Source organism: Capsicum annuum, chromosome 4, assembly GCF_002878395.1.
Source record: "Capsicum annuum cultivar UCD-10X-F1 chromosome 4, UCD10Xv1.1, whole genome shotgun sequence".
NCBI classification, from domain to species: Eukaryota; Viridiplantae; Streptophyta; class Magnoliopsida; order Solanales; family Solanaceae; genus Capsicum; species Capsicum annuum.
Genome location: NC_061114.1, coordinates 205,398,282 through 205,416,374, shown reverse-complemented (window position 1 = coordinate 205,416,374; position 18,093 = coordinate 205,398,282). Strand labels below are relative to the sequence as shown.

Here is an 18,093-nt window from a genome sequence, read left to right as displayed (position 1 = left end):
AAAAAAAAAAAGAGGACAGAAAAAATAAAAAATAAAAATAATACAAAAGAAAAAAGAAAAAAAAAATTAAGAGGAAAAAGGGAAAAAAGTAAGGGTGGAGAAAATTAAAAATAAAAATCAAAGTAAAATTAAAAAGAAAAAAAATAAAAATTGAAAGATATAAATATGGAGTTGTTATCCATTACGAGGATCATTTATGTAATTACTCCATTGATCAGGTGTAATTTTATCCAAAAAAATATTAGTTAATTAGAATAAGTCTATTTTAAAAAAAAAATTATTTGAGGCTAAAATTTGAAAGTCACCCCAATTTTGATCTATTTTTTAGATTCACCCGAAAATTCTCTCGTTACAGCCGCCCTCAACATAATTAGAGGCCTAATTCATGTGCATGTATTTAAAATCTTATTTTGTCACTTTTTAGATGCAAAATGATTTCTTAATAACTTTTTTATAATTGATATCTTCGAATATTTTCTTTTTCAGTTATTAGTCTTACGTAAGATTTTATTAATTTCAACATTGACAAACATATTCTCACTAAGGCAATCATTATAAAGTAATAAATTGATCAATTTTAGATAGAAATAAGAGTTAAAACCATAGAACCTGTTTCAAGAAGTTGATAATTTGGTATACCCTGCTTGAAAGAGTAAGAAGAAATAGAGTATTATGTAGTATTTTTAATTCAATTTTTTGATAAAGCTAACCTATCAAAGATTCGAAGAAAGAGAGTTCAAAAGGAATAAAATAATGTGTGTTGATGAATAGAATGGAAGAAGGCAAAAATGTCTCTTGATTTCTTCTATTTAAAAAAGGTTAAAACGAAAACAAAAATATAATTTTTCAGTAATTTTTTTTATTATAATAATTATTTTTTAGGGGATCTATGCTATAAAACTTCCTTTTCATAGCCACATTTTATATAATTATCATTTATGGTCGATTTATTCGATTTTCAGCCGTTGTACTATATTCATAAAAAACATAAATACACTATATATTTAATCTCGCCAAAAACACTATCATTATTTTTTATTTTTTATTTTTCATTTTTTCTCCTTTTTTCTTCTTTTTTTTCTATTTTTTCCTATTTTTATTTTTTCGTTTCTTTCTTTTTGTTTTTTTTTTTCTTTTTTTCTCTCTTTAATCTCGAACTTCAATTTCTCTTTCTTCTTTTCTTTTCTTGTTTGATTTTTTTAATTTTCATTTTTGTACTTATTTTCTTTATCATTTTTTGTTCTATTTTATATTTTTTGTATTTTCAAAAAATATGACTAATCGAGCACAAGTTATGGATGATAACGTAAATACCACAATTATTTATTGTATTTATAGTCACATGTCATTTATATTTTTGTATTCATTGATACAACTGTATTTATATTTGTATTTTAAATTTTGCGCTTGTATTTATATTTTATAGTTCACACTTGTATTTGTATTTGTTTTTGTTAGTTTGCACCATCATTTATATTTTTTATAATTCGCACTTGTATTTTAAAGAACTGTTTTGTATTTGTTTTTTTATAATTGACTACATATTATATTGAAATATATTTATATTATGATTTTACTGTGTTTGTATATTTGAATTATACTTGTATTTGTATTCTATTTTCATCGATATCTTTTTATTTTTAAAGAATTATTTTGGATTTGTTTTTGTAAGTTGATTGCATATTGTATTTAGCCGTGACCATGTACAATTTATCATTTGTATTTGTATACAAATAAGTAAATGCATTAATTGTATTTTTTTGGTTCTAAAATATATAAATATGTAATGTATCATTTGATACAATAGTACGACTTTGTATTTGTATACCAAAATTATCATTCATATACGTAAATAAACAAATATCACTTGGTACAAATACAATTACAACCAAATGAAACAAATGATTTTACAAATACAAATATGTATTTGGATAAAAAATTGAAGTGTGTTTATTTGTATCAATAAATACAACTCGTATCAATAAATACAAACAAGTATTCGTAGAAAGAAAATCAATCGTTCCTTTTTAATAATTAAAAAAATACAAATGATAGTTCGCATTTGTATTTGTATGTTATAGTTTGCATTTATATTTATATTTTAAAGTTCACACTTATATTTGTATGTTATAGCTCGCATTTGTATTTGTATTTTATAGTTCGCATTTGTATTTGTATATTATAATTCGTATTTATATTTTATAATCCGCACTTATATTTGCGTTTGCGAGTTCGCACAAATTAAAAAAAGAAATGAAAAAAAATAGAGAAAAAGAATAAAAATGCAAAAAAAAAAAAATGAGAGTAATAGAAAATAGAGAAAGAATAAAAGAAAGGAAGAAAAAAAGGAGAAAAAATGGAAAAGGAAAAAGAGAAAAAAAAAAGTGGAAAAAGAAAAAAAGAAAGAGAAAACAACAAAAAGAGGAAAAGAGAAAAAAAACTAAAAAAGGAAAAAAAAAGAATAATAGAAAATAGAAAAAGAAGGAAAATAAATGAGAGAAACTATGAATTGTTATTATGAATAATTAATAGGCAAGAAGGGATTATAAATTGTAATTAATTAAAATTTAAGCTAAATAGAATAATTAAGAATCTATATTTACTTAGATATATAGTTATCCCTTTTTTTTAATTAAGAATAATTAACACAATTTATTCTTGAAAAAAAATTGTGCCACGCCCCCCGTCACCTCCCACACACACACAAAAAAAAAGTTGGGGGCCTTAATGCAGATGCCTTATTTGCTTTGCCATCTCACGTATTATTTTTAGTTTTGGGGTTTATACATATAGCCTCCAAACATTTGCAAAGTTTGTTCGAGACCGTGGTTAATTTACATATAAATTTTGGGACACGTAAACTTATGATCTCTCCAAAAAATAAGATATGCATATATTTTTACAAATTGACACAATATTATACTTCGCACTCGTGCTACGAGAAGGCTAAAATGGTGTACTTGATTGAATGTTAAATTATTTACCTTTAAGTAGTTAGGATCAATTCCAACTTAATACATTTTCTTTTAATGGAGTACTCTATATTCTAAAAACCTTAGATTCGCCTCCAGTTCGAGGTTATTAATTCAAGTGCAATACTTGAGGTCAAAAGCATACCTGAAGTAACTATCAGGTATTTGTACTATTTCCTGGCTCCAGAGGAACATAACTTAGCCAAACTCTGATTCTAAACTTCTTCAAGTGTGCTTCGATCAGCGATCTTGTTAGAAGAGTGCAGCAACTTGAACTTCAGTTAAGGCTAATCCAAATGGAGTGACAATGATACGTGCCGAAACTTCCCTACAGAGTTTCCTTTATATGACACAAATACAAATCAATCAGATCATGAATTCCAAATATCAAATGATTAAACAAGCAGGATCAGTTCCGCTGTTAAAACATACTCAAAAACTTGATTTAGCAAAACTTGCTTAATTCTTACTTCCCTCCCGGCGTGTGAGTGTCCAAAAGTAGTTAAATGTCTTATTTTCTTAAGTAGTTAAAGTACTTGAAAGGCATATTCACATAAATTCCTAGTCTCAGTAATAATTTTTATCTTGGACCTTCTCATTGTATTAATTACACAACCACTTGGTTTCAAACTTTCAATGGTTATTCATTTCATACAAAGAAACCTTACATCTCAGAGATTACAAAGCTCGCTTTACATGAGTAGATAGACGTGGATCCATTGAAGATGACCTGTGAGAGGTGAAGTGCATTGTTGGCCTCCAATCAAACAAGAGCTTGCTATCTTGATGATGAAAAACAAAAGTTCATTTACTCTATCTTCGGGATACGGAAGGCGTTCATCTAGAAAATCACTATGTTGCACATGATCCACAGTAGATGAATTTGCTAGCACAGTAATGTAATCCCCAAGATGCTTTCCTTTGATTATCTCCAATGCTAATACTCCAAAGCTATAGACATCACACATTTGTGTAACCTTCATTGTACATGCAAGCTCTGAAACAACACAATTCAAACGTGCAAATCAGATTAGAACATTTTAAGAGTGTTTAGCTAGAGTTCATTATGTTTGAAAAAAGGATAAAATTAAAGTTAGACCCTACAAGGAGCAACACAGCCATATGTGCCTGCAAGCGCAGTGCAGTTGGATGAGTCTGGCTTGAGAAACTTAGCTATGCCAAAATCTGAAACACGAGCTTCGTACTCAGAATCAAGCAAAACATTACTGCTTGATATGTCTCGATGAACAATCCGTGGTGAGCAATCCTGGTGCATGTGACATAAAGCAAACGCAACACCTTTGATGATATTCACCCTTTTAAGCCAATCCAGTTTCTTGGACTCAACTTCATTGCTTAAAATATTAGACAAACTCCCCCTCTCCACGTACCCATAAACCAAGAACGAGTGTTGTGCATGCGAACAATAGCCATAGAGGTTCACAATGTTCCGGTGCTTAATCCCAGTCAATGCCCTTACTTCATTCATGAAGCTTTTGGGATGTTTATTCTCAATTGAAGAGTGAAATCTTCACAGCTATAGTCCCTAATGATAGAAGGTTGACCTTGTAAACGCTTCCTTGCCCGATGCAAAATGTTGCTTCAAACTCCTCTGTGGCGTTTAAGATGTCCCTGTACAGTGCCTTCCCATCTAATATGGATATCGAAAGCCAACCATCATCATTCTGTCTTCCATCGTTTTTAGCTCTCCTTCTTTTATCACACATAGACAGAACACCAAGCAAAGCACAGATAAGTACTAGTGCTCCCATAACAGGAAGTAGAGTGATGAGGATGAGTTTATGTCGCTTCACCATTGAGTGCTTCTTCACCACAGTAGATGGCCTTTCGCAGGGCTGGAATCCTGTTAGATTGCCGCAAAGACCTTTATTACCTTCTAATGAAGCATTAATCAAAGCTTATTATTAGGGATTGGACCTTCCAACTCATTGTATGACAGAACAACATCCTGCAAACCAGTCAAACTTTCAAGTTCTTCAGGAATGTGCCCGGACAGGCCATTGTGGGCAAGATTTAAGTCTACCAACACCTTCAAATTAGCTAACTGAGGGGGAATTTCTCCAACCAGAAGATTATAACTCAAATCAAGTATATTAAGTTGAGTCATCCTCCCTATCTCCATTGGAATCTTTTGGCCAAATTTGTTATTGCTCAGGTTCAACTGAAACAAGTGCACAAAATCTCCTATACATGTCGGGATCAATCCATTCAATCTGTTATCAGATAGATCGAGCGACTCTAATTTTGCCAGTGACCCAAGTTCCTCAGGGATATTGCCAGAAATACTGTTGTTTTGCACCAAAAGCTTAATCAGAGAGGTTAATTTTCCAAATTCCTTTGGAATCTTCCCAATCAAATGATTTGATGAAAGATCAAGTCCTAGAAGCCCTTTGACATTTCCAATCTCTGGTGGTATGCTACCTCCAATTCTAGTTCTCACTATTCGCAAATCAGTCAATTTGTTGCATTTTCCCAATTCACTTGGAATGGAACCAGAAAGTTGGTTAGAATGAAGGTACAATATCTTGATCTCAGTTAAGTCACCTAGAGTAATTGGAATTGAACCACTAAGCTGATTATGAAACAATTCCAAATCAGTGAGGTGTTTCAAATTTCCCAATTCACTTGGAATGGGACCAGAAATATTGTTACTCCCTAAGGCCAAAACCTTAAGTGACTTCATCTTTCCTAGTTCAACAGGAATGAAACCATTTAAATGGTTGTTAAAGATGAAGAGGGTCTCAAGCTTTGCTAGTGAGCCAATTTGAGTTGGGATTTTGCATGAAATCTGGTAGATCGACAAGTCAAGATAGACAAGATTAGTGAGCTTTCCTATTTCAGATGGAATGGTGCCTGAGAGTTGGTTCATGCTAGGATCAACATATTCAAGAAAAGGGAGAGATGAAAATGGAAAATCATAGTGTACCGTAACACCAACATTTGTAATATTCAACCTGTTTATCCGACAATTAAAGCATATAATTCCATATCAATCCCTGCATGCATCAGTCAGTGGCGAAGCTAGAAATTTTAGGAAGGGTAGCTCTTTTAAAAATATTAAAATGGTTGCAGCTGATGGGGATTGAACCTATGTGCAGACCCACCTTTGGCTTTTACCGAGCACCAACCACTACTAAGTTATATTCCTTTGATGTGTTAAGGTTGTTCAAATCTATATATTTAACCAAATAGAACAACATTTTATCTATATACACGGTATAATTTTCCGGCAAAGGTTGTTCACCTAATCACCCTTGGTACAAGGTGGCTCCGCCCCTGCATCAGTACTTAGTGTCCAAGAAGCCAATAAGGAATTATTCTGGTTATGGAAAATTGTTTTCCATTTGAGGAGAGCAGTTGCTTCCTCAGTGGAAGCAAAAGAAACTGTGAAAAGAAATAAGAAAGTGGAAAACTAAAGGAAAAAAAAATATTGTGGGAACCATCATTATGGCTAAAAGATTTCAGTTGATTGTTTTGGTTACTTGTGAACTTGTGCGGCGCAAAGTTTTATATTGTGTAGAGAATCATTGCAAGCCTTGTGAGTCAATGTGATTATTTCTCAGCTTGTGTAACACGGGTAGAACTTATGTATTCTCAGCTTGTGAAACTCGACAATATATTCAACAAGTCATTTCGTTGTTTTGGACAAGCAATAGGAACAAATTGCATGACTTGAGCTTTAAATTGGCTGATCTTTAATTTTTGCGCTTAGTGGACATATGTTCTTAAGTCAAGCGGCACATATAACTTGTGAGCTATTATAATTAGAAAATATACACTTATATGCTCCTAATAAAAAATTATTAATTATGAAGAACAAAAATTAAAAATCAACACGAAATAAGAACCTAGGTTCAATCCAGTCTGTCAATAGTTGCATTTCGTTTTCGCGGGCCATGTGGTTTGAAATGTTGCAAAGGAAGAAGAAATGTCTCACACCCGAGACACACTTTGCATTTCCCTTTTTCTTTTTTATTTATTTATTTTTTAAATCTTTTTTCCCCTTCGATTTACTCTCCAATAGTTTTCTTGTTACGTATAGCAATTATGTTTTCCGGGAGAAAAAAAAACACAAGTTTGAACTAGGCGTTGGGTAAAGCAGTTGAAGATATTGCATACCTTTGTATACTTATCAGATGTGTCATTCAATTTTAACAATTACAGCAATTCTATCAATTTACTCCCCGCTTTCCCCTCTACAACTTTTACTAGCTACAAAATTTGATATTTTTATTGTATTACAATAAACTTTGGAGTTGTGAAACTGACGTACTAACAAGTAGCCCCATCTTGCACACCTTTCTATTCTAAAGTGAAATCAAGTAGTACACATTAATGTGCAGGAGTTTCAGAAACAGGTCTCACTTAAAAATGTAGTGAAATAATAAGACCTTTTAATGTAATTGCCTTTGTACCTAATAGAATTTTCAGAACGGAAGATTTATACATTTGGACCCATGGAAAGATACATCAATCACTGTCCTCAAATTTCGAGTTCTACAAGCCATTTTCCGGTTCTTCAGGGATAAGCAAAATTCGTCGCACTACAAGGTTAGATAAAACAAGAGAGCAACTGAAAATCAAGCTTGGGGTAGAGCTCGGAAGTGAAAGATACAATCCATGGCTATAATTATAAGATACAAAACAGCTAAAATTGAACAAGTGATAGAAGTAATATGTGCATACAACTCAAAACACCTATTGGTTTATTGTGAACACCAAATATAAAAGAATCTTTGGCGATAAGATTTGTATGGAAAATTGTGTTCATTTGGCCAAAGTAGGGAAGTAAACGGTGGACCGAAGAAACTACAAATGTGAATAAACTATAAACGTCCCAACTCCACTCCACGGCCAAAAAGATGACAGAGCTCTTGCCAGGAATAACGGTTAGCTGTTGACACAGTGAAATTGAAGAATAAATCTTTCTCCTGCAACGTGGTACTTTACCAATAGCAACAGACCCATAACAGACTACCTTCGAGCTTCTCGTTACAGCCTCATTAACCAAACATAAAGAGCAAACCATGCAAAGTACTGCAAAACGAGGAAAAAAACAAATGCTCCCAAAGGAATATCTTGTTACTTGTCCAAAATGGTAAAAGGAAATACGATTGAAACCCCTATGAGAGGGCACTAACTCTTAGGGAGAGGGTCAGAGGGCAGCTTCACACAGTAATTTACCCACTAGCATCAATCACCAGAGCTGTAATACACAACCACACAGGAACCCTAATAGACAAAGGGTATCATGCCTGACTACAGTAATGAACAAATCCTAGCCGTTATCCCATATTCTCACCTAAAAGGTGGTGCCACTAAAATCATTAGGATCTCAGCGATCAGAAGTCCCACTTCCCCTGACATAAGCAAGTACTAATGTGACTTCTATAAACTAATTGCAAATATGAAGATAATACGGAAGGTGGGAATACATGCATCCAGTCACTTGAAGATGGGGTTGAAGGCGACTAAGTTGGACAAATTAAACATCTCACAGAATCCATCGGATCTCCAAATCGACAATGGGGACAGAGTTTGCAGAAAAATAACCACAGAGACACAGAATTCTGCCCGTCGGACCCCGGAGACTAGGCACAACACAGAAACACACAAACTGAGCTCCTGCAGAAGGTGCATGAACAGCAACCAGAGGATCCAATTGAACACTTGAAGCAAACCATTAACACCAAAAAGCAGAATCGGTTTGATAGGCTCTCAGCTAAAAGCAGCAAAATTAAGACAAAGTGTATAAGGATGAAGTCATGTGCTGTAACATGGTGCAACTATAATTAGCCTAATTATAGGTGTTGTGCTATGTACTTGAAGAACACTTTTGACACCATAAAGAAAATAACAACACTAGAACAAAGTATTAACAGATTGGGAAATTCAATATTTTTTATCCACTTTAAGATATGAATAAATTAAGTCAGCAAGATGCTTCCGATCAAACAAGCAATACGCTTGAACTCATGGATCTGGTGTTATATTGAAATCTCTACTCAGCATAACAAATCTCGGGCTGGAATCAACTTCAACCGCTACACATAGACATGTGGATTTCTTTCATCTTTAAGATGACCACAGCTAACACCTTCTCAGGGCATAATATGAAGTTAAGACAGAAAAACGAAATGACTGTCAGGCCAAAGGCATAAACCTAGTGTGACTTCAGAAATTCAGGAGTTTTTATCCTTACCGATCATGAGCATCCTGAATTTTGAATAGAAAATGTAATTTGTCACCAGCAACAAAAATACAACAGCAAAGCTAAAACAGCACCAACAGCTGCTGCATCTGCTTGCATTCAACCAACCCAACAAACAGTGGTATGTCACCAGCAACAAATTATAATCAGCAAGTTAAAACAGCATCTACAGCTGCTGCATCTCTTAGCCATTCAGCGAAGAAACAGTAGTTTGTGACAGCCAACAAAATTACAACCAACAGCAAATATAACAGCATCAACAGCTGCTGCATCGTCTTGTGATTCAGCCACATTGACTTTTCATGGACCCAACTATAGAAGGCCAATAATTCCCATCATAAGTAAATTTCAACAAGGTTATGATCACAATATTCCATGCAAGTATACTTTGAAGCAGTAAAGCAATAAGAAACCACAAAAAAACAGAAGCATAACTATAAACCAACAGTAGAAATCTTAATATCACAACATCATTCCATAATATCAGAATGCAGAGGTAACATCAAAAGATGTTCTGGTGTGGATTAAGTACAACAAAAGAAGTTAAACCTTATAAATAAGTCTCGCCAATCAGTTCTAGCAAGCAGAATACACATGAAAGGATCATTCACTGGGAATGCCCCGATACGCAGCATTGACCAAAGTCAGATTACAACCACGGCCTCCTCCCTTGCTCTTAATCCTGCAAAAGAAAATAATGTTTTTTCATCAAGTTTACACTACAACAGACCAACATATGACAGCAACAACTTACATCAGCATCAGAACGCGGCAATGGGCTGCGAGAACCAGCACGTCTACCCCGTGGTGAGATACTCTTTGGAGTTGGAGAACGGTCCTTGTGATTACGTCCATCTGGACTAGCATCTCTAGAAGGGGTTGTTCTACGCGGAGAAGGGCTCCTTCGAGGACTGGGGCTACGGCGAGCAGGGGAGGCACTTATGTATAAATGAAATGTTAGATAAAGCTTATGAAAATAGTTTTCCATGGGGAAAGAGAGATAAGAAGCAAAATATAAATCAGAAAAGTTCTACCTTCCATGAGACCGACTACGGCTGCGCCTTTCCTCATCATATTTACCTCTCCCACGACCTTTGTGGTAATCAGGGCTGCGACTTCTGCTCCGATGACGGTAATCTTTCTCTTTTCCACGGTACTGATCACGGTCATACCTCCCCCTACTTCTACTTCGGCTCCTCCTCCTCGAATCCCTGTCCCTATGATGATCTCGATACCTAAGATAAATAAATGGATAAGGTGAAGATCAGATTGTGGATACAACTCTTCAACCACTGTTGGCTAAAAGCAAAATGTGAATCATTGGACTCAAGTACCACACAAAGGGGAAGCAAAATATGTGAACACTTCCTCCTTGTTTCGGAGAGGAAATGGTGATAGCAGAAAATAATCAACGAAGGGAGGAACAGATGAGTTAAGAAAGTTCCGTTTTAACATCAGTATCCATTCTAACACAAAATATGATTATCCACACAAGTTCAATATTTATGCCTTGATGGGATCACTAAATTCCACACGCATAATACGATTTGAAGCTATAGCTTGTTCTGTACACAATCCCAAGCCAGAAAACTGATATTAGTATCCAGCCAGTCAGTAGGTGATGATGCTGGACGTATAAAGGCACCACAATCTAATCAAAATGAAGCATGGTTTCTTAATCCTACTCAGTTGTTTTCAAATGTTGGCAATCTAGATTGCTTTAATTAATTAAAAGCAAATGTTCTCTTCCGTCTAAAACCGCAAAAAGCCGCTAATGGAAGGAAGTAAAACCACAACATTATAACAACAACATACTCAGTATATTCCCACAAAGTGGGGTCTAAAGGGCAAATGTACACAGTCCATACCACTACCTCAGAGGTGAGATAGAGAGGTTGTTTTCGATAGACCCCTGGCTCAAGATCAAAAAAAAAAAATGTCTAGAATGGACATAGTACAGGAATAAAAACAAGAAGTATTAACAAAACAAATAAGAACATAAATAAAACTACCACAAAGTAAACTACAAACGATCTATCTGAAACAACAAACATCACCAACACTCTAAAACAAGACACTATAAGCATAGCACTATGACTACTAGCATAGATAACCAACAAAGCATTCCTACATACTATCAAGGATGCACTCCTTCCTACTATCCTTCTTACTCTAATTCGCATCCTCCACATCATTCTATCTAGGTCATGTCCTCGGCATGTTGTAGCTGCTCCATGTCAGTTCTAATCACCCTCTCCAATATTTCTTTAGTCTACCTCTACCTCACCTAAATCCATCCATACCAACCTCTCACACCTTCGCGCTAAGGCATCTATGCACCTCCAAAATCACAAGATTATTGATTATCATAAACAATAAGGGCACAAAGATAACAATGTTACTAACTTACATACTTCCCTCACCCTCAGTTTAGCATATTGACATGCTTGCTATATATTGCAGAGGAATGGGAATTGAAAGCATACAGACCAAAGAACATCATTATCAACTCAATCAATCAACTAAACTTCAATCAACTCAATTAGAGGAACAAATCTTCTCCAAAAAACAAAATCTTTACAAATCTGCCAATTTATTAAGGGATGTTGCACGTACAACATGAAGAAAGATAGTTCACTTAGGGGGCATTTAACCATGAAAATCAAATAGGATTATTCACTTTATTTGAAAGCTTTAAATTTGGAATTGGGGTTGTGTTTGGCAATACTTTTTACAAAGAATATTTAGAAATTTGAATATACCTTTTCTAAATATGATTTATAACCCAACTTGACTAATCTTACCTAAAACAACAATCAAATATACTCTAAAAGAGTAACATCTCATAATGGATAGTCATATAATGCGATAGATTAGATATGATATATAAGCTACTACATACTATTACAAATGTTTTCACTTTATTTGATTAATGTTTTTACAAATAATATTTGGTTGTTTGAATATAGGCATAATACATAAATGTTCCCTTTAACTTGGCTTCAACTTGCATATATGCCCTCCAACTTTGGTGTGCACAAGTTACAAAAAGTTGAACAAATAGATACATGGGTCAAATGTAGTGTCCTGCATGGCCAATTTGTGTCCTCCGTGGCATCCTGCGTGTATTATGTCACATAAGATGTGTGTATGTACTTGTTCAATTTTATACAAGTTTATCTGCCTACTTGTCATATCCAAAGTTGGAGGTATATATGCTGATACAAGAACAATGGCCGCCTTAGCCTTCGACGACATCATTCAAAGTCACTATGTGAAGAATCAAGCTTTGGTTGCATGGAGGGCACGGGATCATACTTGGAGGGGACGTTTTGAGCCGACGATTGATCAAACCCGTGTGGAAGATTGCTTGGAGCCTTTAAGACTTAAGGACGCTCGGGTTTGGACCACCTTTGTGGTACACGATTTTGGTTCCCTTTATTAAGGGCATTTTGGTCACTTAGCCTTAAGGGCATTTTGGACAATTCGTATTGTTTTCCAACACACCAAGGCCACCCTTGGTCATTACGGGTAGTGTAGTCTTTTTTGCCTTCTTTTGTAATATACTATAAGTAGGACTTTTTAGGTCTTCTCTCGTTAGTTCTGAATGATGAATGTATGAAACACTTGAAAATCTTCTCTCTTGAGAGTAGACCACCTTAGTGTAGTCTTAGTTAGGGCTTGGAAAAGTCATCCTTAGTATAGGGCTTGGAAAAGTCAATATTGATCTTTGCTTGGAAATGGTGGATCTTGAAGTAAGTTGATTCCCTTGGCGGTCACCGTAAGAGTGTGGTTTTGATTATTACATTCATTAGGGGTTAGTGTTGAAATACACTTGGTTCTTAATCTTGTAATAATCTTGGTCTCACTATCTATCTTTATTTTCTATGCAATTTCTCGTGTTTGTGTTGAATTCGTGTCTTGTTTCATCTTGTGTCATTGTTATCATCTTCATCTCCTTTCTTGAGTTATAGTTTTGGTTTCTAGCTTTGTTTTCCGTATCAAATGCGAATTGAGGTCAAGTTAAAGGGTGTGTTTATGTATTATGTCTTGACTATACGTTTACTAAATAAGAACATGAAATATGATTATACCCCGAATTTCTAAAAAAAAAACTAGCAAAATCATCCAACTTAACTACTTCGCCCGAATTTGTCATCCTTATTACTTTCTTCTTCTATCCAAAACACATTTGTTAACTCTTATCATTATTATTTCATGCAATATATAAAATTCACATTCGTCAACTCTAATGCTTATTTTTTTTCAACTCCTAAGAGTGACTGTTTTTTGTATGAAGTTGACAATATTGGGTAATGGGTAGTACTTAGTAGAGCATGCAACAACTTATCGAATGGAAAAAGAAATGAGTTGTCGAAGGGGCTGATAAAAATGGGGTCATCTTTATAAGAATAAAAAAGGTAAATTTAAAAAAAAATGGGCTGATAAAAATGGGGTCATCTTTATAAAAATAAAAAATGTAAATTTGAAAAAGAAAAATATAATTGAGTGAAGTTACCGGTTTCAAGATATATACATACATACAATGAAAGGGAGAACAAGATTTTGGGTGTATTTCAAATACAACTTCCAGTAATATTTGAAATCTTCATGGCCAAAGGTTCAAATATAGTGAAAACAAAATTCCGAAAGAAGGTGAGCAATACTCATGAACAAAGGGGTATACTCATGAACAAAGGGGTCCCCCCGCCCCCTGGAATTCAGAACACAATCTCTGAATATATATATAATAAATCCAACTAGTCTGGCTTGTCAACTGAAAAAACTCTGGAAACTTAAGCTAAGCATCACTATTTTTTTATCAAGAAGCTAAGGATCCCCATTTTCCTTCCATTCCTTACTCCAGATCTAAGTTGCTCGGACTCTTCAAAAATGTCTACGGGTGCGTGTCGGAACCTCCAAAAATAGTGTATTTTTGAAGGATCCGACACGGTTGCTGCAACATTTTTGGAGAGTCCGAGCAACTTGCTCCAGATCATTCACACTTCATTAAGGATGGAGCGGACGGGAATTTCAAGAAAACCAATTCAACAGCATTTTTTGCATGTTTATTTTTATGGAAAGAATTTTTACATTTTTTGATTGCAAAGGATCATGGGATCCAAACTAGCATCTCTCAAGCAGGCAGCAAAACTTTCTACCAGTAAACCCTGCAGCATGATTTTAAAGGATCGATCTACCTCCACACTCCGGTTACAGAAGAAAAATTTTACGAACTCTTTTAATATCAAAATCAGTTAGCAATCAAATTTGTAAAACTGAGCACAGCAAATGATTACCAACAGCATAATGTTAAGAGAAAATTTTGGGGGAAAATCTAAATCTCCAAATGACTTAAACTATGTTTAGTTCGAGAAAGGAGGAATGCTCACGAATGAGGAACTTGTATGTTCACTTCCATCAGGTTGGAGTATTTTGACAATCTAGTCCTAGTTGATTAGTACTTCCAAAAATTAAGTAAAACCATAGATAAACGTCTGCTTATTTCAGTTCAGTTTTGAAATTGCGGGGAAAAAATAAAAAACCGGGCAGGCCATCCAACCCTATAACTTCCGCTAGTCCTGTACTTACTTACCAGACATAGAAAAGGCTCTACTCTTTTGTTCCCCTCCCTCACAACCTCTGTTTCCACCCCAACTAAAGACACTGTTAACCTGGCTTTTGAGAACCTTTTAAAATAATTTCTATTAATCATTGATATTAATTGTGACGTAAACCAAAGGGTTATAACTTCACTCTGCGCTTCAAATAATGACGTGCAAAGTGATCAAAAGAAAAACAACATTTACTGAATATTCATTTAAACGGCAAGTACAGTTTTCAAATCACAACTTGGAGGAGCTGGAAAAATTTTCGTGTATATTAGACACTTAAATTAGATATTTTACTCTTAATTTAGTTATTAGTTTAATATTAAATTCAAGTGTGCCATATTTTGCTTTTGCATAGATTGTGTGCTTCAAAGAAAAATAAATTTTGAATATGGATTCATCATTCTATAAATAATTGGGTAAATTTCATAATCTGATTCAAAATTACTTAGACAAAAGTTTGTTCCAAACAGTAGAGACATAACTGTTTGCAGGAGTCCTTCTCAATGTGTGGGGTCCATTTCCTTCTTCACTTTGGGTTTCAAAGTAAATTAGGGTTATCAAGAGTTCACTTTTACAAAGTTAAATTATATGTTATGTGTTTGCAAATTCACTTTATATTAGACTTAAGCTAGTTTAATTAGTCCCAGAAGTAATTTTAAAATGAGTTTATTCCATGTTTGACATTGCAATAAAATTGTGGGATAACTAATCTTATTGTAGCTAATTTTTATTCCACACTGAGAGTGGGATAACTAATCTGATCATAAATTGTTCCCAACCAAAAGCACCCTTAAAGTTCACGATTTGGAGGTTAGGATTTGTCCATTTCTCTTAAAGGCACTTTCGATTGGTTTCATGGATAGTGCAGCAGTTCATTTTTACAATGCAACAACTAAAAAGGTTGCTAGTATAGAGATACAGATAGTTCCTATATTGTCTTCTTTTTTCTAGCCTTCCAACATACAAGAAGCTACCACGTCAATGTTAAACTTCAATAAAATAAGAGTGGAATTTGTCATCTGGTACATACAAATCATTACTTTGCGCGAGAATAGAAGCAAAAGGTGTTTCTACCCAATTTGGGTGAGAATATTAACAGGCATTTTCTTGATCAATTACTCCTACTTAGCTGATTAAGACTAAGGCGCCTAGATAAGACATCATCTCCATATCATAGTAGATTTCATTTTCTTGATCAATTACTCCTGGCTTAGCTGATTGAGATTACGGCGCCTGGATAGGACATCATCTTGTGATCGTAGTAGATTTCCTTTTACAGGATAGATAGAAAGAATGTGTTATCACAAATTCCCATGAATTTCTCTATAGGAAATATCCCGAATATTTGATGATTACAAATCAACAAAGATAATGACCAAGATTACATTAACACAAACAGTTATATTCTAACGGAAATCCCAACATCCATTATAATGCATTAAGCGGCATAATTAAATATTAAGCTCTTACCTTGGTCTAGGGCTGCGGCTTCGTGACCTTCCTCTTGTCCTATTTACAGGCTCCAAAATTCTACCTTTTTCACTGATCACGAAAACAATCCTAGTCTCCATTAGACATGGTTTTATTCCCCACTAAATAAAAGGTTATTGCAACTTAGTTTATATGAAAAAGATGCACCTAAAAATAACAAGAGTGAAATCACAATTTTAAACAAGGAAATCTCAGCAACTTAATGAATACATGCAGCAAATAAAACTTACATTCTCTCAGCATTTGGGCCGTACTTTGCAAATCGAACCATTATTTCCCGACCATCAACTACTCTTCCTGCGACCAAATATTAGTGTGATCAACAACATAAGGCTACCACCCAAATATTAGTGTGATCTCTTACCATCGAGCTTTTCCACAGCCTTTTGAGCCTCATCCTGATACTTGTAGCGCACAAATGCAAAACCCCTAGAATCTCCCGTCCTAAAGCACCAAATAAACATTATATGTGTCAGAGACTATGGAAATAGCTACATCTCCGCGGATAGGATGTACACACACCATACCAGTACCTTTATCGGTTAGAAAGGTTGTCTCAGAAGATTATGTATTATATTATATTAATTGCAATTAAATAAAACATTTGGATAATGTCTAAGTAGTTTATTTGATAGAGAATATATCAAATGGATTCAAATTTTCAGATGTTGCAAGGAATTTGAACTCGGCAAAGTTGTACGTAACGTATACTATAATATTATTAGTTTAATGACATCAAACATTTTAGATCATCCTAAAATAAAATGTGTCATATTAATCGAAACATATGATATAACCAAGTAGGTGGAGAAAAAACAACACAGTAATGTAATACAACAACATACCAAGAGAAATCCCACAAGTGAAGCCACCACTACCTTATGAAAGTAGAGATGCCGCTTCCGGAAGACGAAAAAACAACACTAACAAAAAAAATTAAAACAAATACACTTACCAGCTTGCACAATAACACAAATAAAATACATATTAACAAGCCAGAGGTAAAAGAAATAAACACAAACAACACAGGTCCTAAAAAAACCAAACACACGCATCAACTCCCTAAACACAGTCAAATATATAATAATACTATTTAAAGCACTAATTAAAGCTTAACCTTCGGTCTCTAGGTATAAAAACATCAACAACTTTTCCATACTTGTCGAACAGAGGAAACAAGTCATCAGCAGTGGTACCTACACAAAAGAAAAAGTAATGTACTATCAACTCAACAACTTGCTTAACCAAAAAAAAATAGTAATAATAATTGGTAACGGTATATATTAAGAATGAGAATGAGAAAGAGCTATTACGGAAAGTGACATTGAGAACAAGGAGAGAGTAAGTGTCTTTGATGTCGGGTGGACCAGATCTACCGAAGTGAGACATCGCCGTGAGTGGTTAGGGTTTGAGATTTTTGATTAGTATGGATGCTGATGATGGATGATGATAAGGAGGAGGAAAATGTGTAATGTTTGATACTCTTTATACCTAATTGCCCGAGGTTCGGTTTTTGGCCCTTATATTTAGAGACTAAATACTCGGGCCCGGGACCAGGGAAATTTAACGACATTAATGTGCAAAAGAGTAATTATTTAACATATATAATGAATTGATGTTAACATAATATATACATTTAATATGGAACAAAATTGAGATTGCTAGATTGATCCAATCAATACAAAACTAATTATATAAGTGGATAAAAATTTAGATAGATTGTTGTGACTACAGTTAGCGACACATCTTTCATTTGGACATTCCTCAAAAAATATATAATGCA

The 18,093-nt window shown here is 34.3% G+C and overlaps 1 protein-coding gene and 2 pseudogenes across 1 annotated transcript; all 3 read right to left on the bottom strand.

Moving 5' to 3' along the window:
- Positions 1–3,069: 3,069 nt before the first annotated feature.
- Positions 3,070–4,789, bottom strand: LOC124885331 (annotated as a pseudogene).
- Positions 4,790–4,884: 95 nt separating this feature from the next.
- LOC107868715 lies at positions 4,885–9,476 on the bottom strand (annotated as a pseudogene).
- Positions 9,477–9,641: 165 nt separating this feature from the next.
- Positions 9,642–17,887, bottom strand: LOC107867523 (serine/arginine-rich splicing factor SC35). Its single transcript, XM_016713803.2, has 8 exons — positions 17,624–17,887; positions 17,428–17,506; positions 16,675–16,754; positions 16,541–16,607; positions 16,290–16,361; positions 10,239–10,439; positions 9,959–10,142; positions 9,642–9,886 (listed from the first exon to the last, which is right to left on the bottom strand). Exons 1-8 carry the CDS (start codon positions 17,697–17,699, stop codon positions 9,881–9,883), a joined length of 765 nt encoding a protein of 254 aa, XP_016569289.1. The 5' UTR covers positions 17,700–17,887; the 3' UTR covers positions 9,642–9,880.
- Between the last annotated feature and the right edge of the window lie 206 nt (positions 17,888–18,093).